The sequence below is a fragment of the Hevea brasiliensis genome, chromosome 1, assembly GCF_030052815.1.
Source record: "Hevea brasiliensis isolate MT/VB/25A 57/8 chromosome 1, ASM3005281v1, whole genome shotgun sequence".
NCBI lineage: Eukaryota > Viridiplantae > Streptophyta > Magnoliopsida > Malpighiales > Euphorbiaceae > Hevea > Hevea brasiliensis.
The window spans coordinates 119886631-119892900 of record NC_079493.1 but is presented as its reverse complement, the minus strand read 5'-3'; the positions used below and the strand labels follow the sequence as shown (position 1 = coordinate 119892900).

The 6270-nt window shown below is 35.9% G+C and overlaps 2 protein-coding genes across 2 annotated transcripts; one reads left to right on the top strand and one right to left on the bottom strand.

Annotated features, from left to right (window-relative positions):
- Nucleotides 1–776: 776 nt before the first annotated feature.
- Nucleotides 777–3955, top strand: LOC110660377 (nuclear pore complex protein NUP50A). The gene is made up of 2 exons (XM_021818677.2): nt 777–938; nt 2287–3955. The coding sequence occupies exon 2, from the start codon at nt 2353–2355 to the stop codon at nt 3646–3648; it is 1296 nt and encodes a 431-aa protein (XP_021674369.2). The 5' UTR covers nt 777–938; nt 2287–2352; the 3' UTR covers nt 3649–3955.
- Nucleotides 3956–4951: 996 nt separating this feature from the next.
- Nucleotides 4952–5910, bottom strand: LOC110660376 (thionin-like protein 2). The gene is made up of 2 exons (XM_021818676.2): nt 5446–5910; nt 4952–5269 (listed from the first exon to the last, which is right to left on the bottom strand). Exons 1-2 carry the CDS (start codon nt 5729–5731, stop codon nt 5202–5204), a joined length of 354 nt encoding a protein of 117 aa, XP_021674368.2. The 5' UTR covers nt 5732–5910; the 3' UTR covers nt 4952–5201.
- Between the last annotated feature and the right edge of the window lie 360 nt (nt 5911–6270).

Sequence of the window (6270 nt, the reverse complement as noted above, 5' to 3'; positions counted from 1 at the left end):
TGGAGTTTTTGAAAAATCATTTGCAAAGTGAATTCACCTACAAATTATTGGAGACAATGATAAATAGCCTATTAATTGTTCAGCAAAACAAATCCTCTAAATACAAGTCAAACTAGGGTGGAGCAGAATTCGGTTCAAATTGAAAAATCGAATTGAATCGAATCAATTTAGTTCAATCGATTCGATTTTAAAATTTAATCGGTTCGGTTTGATTTTAATTTATAAAAATTTCAGTTATTTCAGTTCGGTTCGGTTTTAAAGAGAAAAAATCGGTTAAACCAAATCGAACTGAATAGTAATTTATATAGTCAAATCGAACCGAATCGATTTTTGAATTAATTCATTTTTATGAAAAATTTATGAATTATATTTAATTATATATATATTAATTGTTTAATTTTATTGATTAATGGTTATTAGGTTCAAATCAAAGTTAAAATTAGACCAAATAACTTGAAAATCAAGTCTAAATTAAAAAATCAATAAAAAATTAAACCGATCTGTTTAAATTGAACCGAATCAAAATAAAGCGGTTTGATTCGATTTTTCATCAATTTCAATTCGATTCGATTTCTAACGTTGACGATTCAATTTTTATAATTTAATTCGATTTTATTCGGTTCAATTTAAATCGATTGCTCACCTCTGTTAGACCCCAATCATTAGGCCCAAACATACACGTGTTAAGATTTAACCAGAATTTCACACAAACTCCATGACATCAAGGTCAGGTAAATATCCATTCGTCGTCGCCGCAGCGTATACACGTGCCCTTATGAGCTGCCCATTTGAGCTGACACTGGATAGCTAACCATATGCTATCAAAAATTAAAGATTAAAATAATTAATACGATCAAAACTGGTTTTTTCTTTGGACCTCTCCTGCCCCTCTCTCTCTCTCCCTCTAGGGTTTTGCTTATGCTCGTCTTTGGCTCCCTGTAAGTCCTAAACCCACTTTGATTCTATGCTTTTTATATCTATTTCTTCAATTTTGCTTCTATATCTTTTTTTTTTTTTTTTTTTTTCTTTCATTCGTTTTCTTAATGTTTGCGTATTAATGGGTCGTGCTTTTGTGGTACGTTGGCTTTGTGGATTTGTTCGTTTCCGTTCATATGCTTACTTTCCCACTGCTTTAAACTGCATTAGCTTTGATAATTAGGATTTATTTGCTTTTGCCCTCTTTGGTTTCTGGGAAAATGTTGAAGAAATGGAAGGAAAATTGAGGTGGTTTTGAAATATATGCATTCGTTTTATTTTAAACTCGCTCTAGGTGATGAACTATTTGATTTTAACAAGTATTTTCATTTTTAGGGTTTTCAAATTATTTTCTGGAAACCCAGTTGCAAATGAACTAATTAAATCTGTGCCATAGATGAATTTTTACACTTCTAATGTTAAGATAAAGAAGAAGAGGGATAAGACATGAGGATTTAATGGCTTTTATATTTTTGAACAATACTGTGGAAGGTGTAGTACAACGTAGGTTGAAAGATAATGCATATGTGTTCCGTGTTCAATGGCCTAATTAATGTTATTGATCCTTGAGTCAATCTTGCCTTTTTCATTTTTTACCAGCTAGACTTGAATTGAAAAACAGGAATTCGGCTGTGCTAGAATCTTGGCTAAGTGTAATAAACAGACAACATATTAAAGGCCAAAATTTTATTTACTTTACCTTGTTCCTTTTTTTTTTTTTTTTTTTTTGGGGGGGGGGGGGGGGGGGTGGGTTGATAAACTCAGTTTTTGGGAATCGTCTCAGTTCTTTTTTTTGGGGGGGATGGTAAGAAATTGCTAGGCATAAATTCTTGAGAGATCATCTCAGTTTTCCTGTTATCCTCTTGCATAATGGGTTGCATGTGATGTTCATGACTTGAATTTTAGAGCATTGCTTACATCCCTTGACTTGGAAAAACGAGAATATTGGGTTAAATTCAGGAGTTCAAGCATGGTATTTACTTTCCATGATCTTTGTCACAATTTGTATGTTCAGAATGAATCAGTATTTTTCTTAGCACTTGCTTTAGAAAAAGAAGACAACTTTAGGACTTTTCTACCTTAGGACTTCTCTAGAGACACCATGTTGAATCTCTTTCTATGATGGAATTTATAGGGGATGACATTATAGATATTTATTTAGTTTACAATTGTTTGTATGTATTCTCAGCACTCTTCACCAATGTTTCTTTTTTCCTTTATACAGACAACTGTTAGTTATCAAAAGATGAGTTTGTATTGTATTAGTTTGGTAATCATATGTTTGAGAATGTAAGTTCCATTGATATGCAGATATCACATTTACTCCATCTTGTTGGGACAAGCAGTCAAGAGTAAGTTTTTTGGGTTTGTTCATCAATGGGTGATACAGAACATGCATTTCCACCTTCAAAGAAGAGAGCTGCTGGACGGGAGATCTCAAGAGACAACCCTGGTCTTGATGATGAGGAAGATCTTGCAGAGCAAGAGACTGGAACTTTCAAGAGGGCCAGTGATGAGGTGCTGGCTAGTAGACGAATTGTAAAAGTTCGTCGCAATCAGGCCTCATCAACCCCTTCATCTAATCCATTTGCTGGGATTCAGCTGGTCCCTCCTACTGAGCCAACTACAGCCCCTGCTGTAGCAGCAACTGAAGAACTCGCTACTAGTGAGAAAGTTTCGGAAGATGGGAAAACTGATTCTATTGAGACTGGTAAGGAGTCAGAAAGCAAGATTGAAGAGCCAGTGGCTGAAACTGCTGCAAAGGAGGAGATCACTGAGGATAAGGAGAATAATAATGTAGTCAATGAGGCAACCAAATCCAAGGTTGATAATGAAAAGCCAGAAGAAGATGATAAGACTCGGAATGAAAAAGCAGTGGGTGGAGAAGAGACAGAGAATAAAGAAGCAGCAGAAGGTGATAAGACTGAAAGTGAAGAGAAGAAGGATAATGGTAGTGAAAATCTAGATCCAAGTTCTGAAAGCACACGTTTGAGTTCATTCCAACAGCTTTCAAGTAGCCAAAACGCTTTCACAGGGCTTGCTGGAACTGGGTTTTGCACTTCTACATTCACCTTTGGTTCAGTTCCTAAAGATGGGTCTTCATCTGGCACTGGTACTGGTTCTTTGTTTGGGCAGAAAAATGACCAGCCCTCATTTAGTTTTGGTCTTTCTAATAATGGTAATTCTTCAATCTTCAACACAATGGGGTCTTCTATCGTCTCAAAGAATGAGGGAACTGGTTTTCCATCTATGCAAGAGGTTCCAGTTGAGACAGGGGAAGAGAATGAGAGAGTAGTTTTCTCTGCTGATTCGGTGTTATTTGAGTTTTTTAATGGTGCCTGGAAGGAGCGTGGAAAAGGGGAACTCAAGATTAATGTCTCTACTAGTGGGACAGAAAGAGCCAGACTTCTTATGAGAGCTAGGGGTAATTACAGGTTAATTCTGAATGCAAGTCTTTACCCTGACATGAAGCTCACAAATATGGACAAGCGTGGTGTCACTTTTGCGTGCATGAATAGTACTGGTGAAAATAAGGATGGTCTTTCTACATTTGCGCTGAAGTTCAAGGACGGCTCCATAGCAGAAGAGTTCCGAGCAGCTGTTGCAGCACATAAAGGTAAAACAGCTACAGATCTGAAGACTCCAGAGAATTCACCCAAGGCTTCTGATTGAATGGAACATTGCATTGATTACACAGAATTCTTGTCCCTGGGCTGCTGTCTCCTTTTGTGGAAAAAGAAGAATCTTCTTTTGGAGTCATTCTTGGAACTCTATGTAGCAGAGTCTTTAACAGAGTTTGGTTCTTTCTTTTCGTTTTTTTAACTTCAGTCTAGTCCTCGGGAGAATGTTATTACTTACATTGGGTAAATCCCAGATTCGGAGTGCGTAAGTTGCACCTCAAGAGACTTGGAATGTTTGACAATTTTATAGTTGTTCCCTCTAATAAGGGATATATATTTATATGATATGAAATTGCATATGTTGCATGTTGATATTATCGCATCATAGCTTTACCTTATTGTCTCTCGTAAGCAAAGTTGTTTGCATGGAGCCTAATACTTTGCATGACACTAATTTCAATTGGTTTTCCGTTGCATTTAAGAATTATGGTTGTTTTAGTTGCATTACACATTTCCAGGTGTGGTTTGATTGATATTATCAGTCATACTTGTGTACCTGTAATCGTAAAGGTAGAAGTTTATAGATGAGAAAGCATAGCAGGCAATGGTTCCTTCTGGTAAAACATTGCTTATGGTATGATTAATGATTATTATTGGTACGCATCCATCACCTATGTTACTATTATTATCTATTGCGTGTGATGTGGTTGGAGCTTTCTAGTCAAAGTGCCTTGATGTAGGGAAGATTAAGGCTTGTGGGTGAACAATCATCCCTTGTTTTCTGCAGCTTCACGCGGAGTACGTGTTTTTAGGTCGTTAGTGTACGTCTCTTGATCATTAAGTTTTTTTTTTTTTAATTGATTTTAATTCAAATTCAAGATTTTACTATTTATATTTTATAATAATATATGAAAAATTAATGAATTTAAATTTAATTTGATTTCAAGTTTTTACATAATTTTTAATATATTAAAAATAAATAATAAAAAAATTATTAATTAATTCATAGGAGTGGGGAAGCAGCTAAGAATTTTCCAATGGTAAAAGGACAAGAGCGCTACTCCATTGTATAAAATCTAAAACCATTGACCATACGTTTAAAAGGGGGGCCGACTTTCTTCACGTGAGCTATCATTTTGTCACCCAAAAACCCATTCACGGGCCATCTGACCCCCCTCTCCTCTCCGCTATCTAAAGTAAATTGATACTGAAAGAAATAATAAAATATCCCAATGATGGTTGGTGGTCTCCACCCATGAGTGCTCATCATGAATTAAGACAAATTATAATGGTTTTTTTTTTCCCTAACAACAGACAGCATTTTAATTCTAACATGCGAGGCCGTGACCTTTGAATAAAATAAATAAAAAAAGGTTATGGTTATAATATAAGAGGGCACCAAGAACACAGCTACTGAATCTGCTACAATACGTTGTATTTGCCATGCATAGATATATATAATCCTTCATTTTTCATGAAACTTGGCAACGTGATTGAGAGATCAAACACAAATTAATCCAAGATCTATAGTGGGTTTTATTTATTTTTCTATGATGATACTCATTCATAGTAAACCACACACAAATCTTCAAACCCCCAAGATCTTCATGGTGAGAAGTTCTTGGAGCATCTGCTTGAGCAAGAATCCACACAGCTTGCCACTTTCTTTTCCCCTGACAACCACAAACAACAAAATTAACCCACAAGTTCCGTAAATTATCTCATTAATTATGAAAGATAAACAAGATTCGTTAGTCTTTCCTTTTTTCACTTGTGTCTACAGGAAGAGAGAGAGAGAGAGAGAGAGAGAGAGAGAGAGAGAGAGAGAGACGATTAATTAGTAATTTACCAGGGTCTTGTTTGGTGCTGAGATTGGTACACAAAGAGGAAGCACAGCCAAACTTGCAGAAGTAATGGGTTTGTTCTTTGCCACTTAAAGATGTGATGGAAGATGGAAAGATGCAATCTTTCAAGCACTTACTACCACATGAACAGAGAGAATTACCAGGAGTAATTACACATAGAAGGAAGCAACCCTTGTAGCAGTCACTGAAAGAAGCAGCAGTACACTGCCCTACAGCCATGCCCAACACCACAAAAACCACCATAAGAAACCTAGCTCTTCTCTCCTCCATTGCCTTCAATTCTCTTTCAAGACCAGTAGGAGAGAGGATATTATGACCAAAGATGAGTAGTAACTCTCTCTAGCTAGGCCCCCATTATATATTGCCAAGTTGGTGGATAAAATATGCGTGTACTCCTAGCTAAATTTTTATCCAATAAATATGAAACTGCTATCAAGCAGCTCTTACATATAGAGAAATTGGCAAGTCAAAAAAATATATATATATATATTTTTTTTTAACGTAAGTGTTTTGTGAGAGCATTATGGCTGAAGACTGGCTTGCAAATCTATATATTGGTCTTACGGTGGGCTAAATCTGACGAATTATCAACCAGCAGCAATCGCATTCAGAACGTGATTAAACAGTTCTAGCATTATTATATACTGTTTTCTTTAGGAAAATCACAAAATTTTAAAGGTTTTGCTACCTGTTATTACCTCAAAATTCATGAATTAGTAAGTGATAAGAAGAGAAGGGTCAACTGACCAGGACAAAGTTAGCAGACACCAGGAAGGATCCACTATATAAATACTTGTTTAATTGATCAA

What these genes read in the sequence shown, in the direction of transcription:
- LOC110660377 (XM_021818677.2), top strand. Translation starts at nt 2,353, where the DNA reads ATGGGTGATACAGAACATGCATTTCCACCTTCAAAGAAGAGAGCTGCT.
- LOC110660376 (XM_021818676.2), bottom strand. Translation starts at nt 5,731, where the DNA reads ATGGAGGAGAGAAGAGCTAGGTTTCTTATGGTGGTTTTTGTGGTGTTG. An exon ending in CAGCACCAAACAAGACCCTG is followed by an intron (nt 5,270 to 5,445) that starts GTAAATTACTAA and finishes TGTGGTTGTCAG; the next exon opens with GGGAAAAGAAAGTGGCAAGC.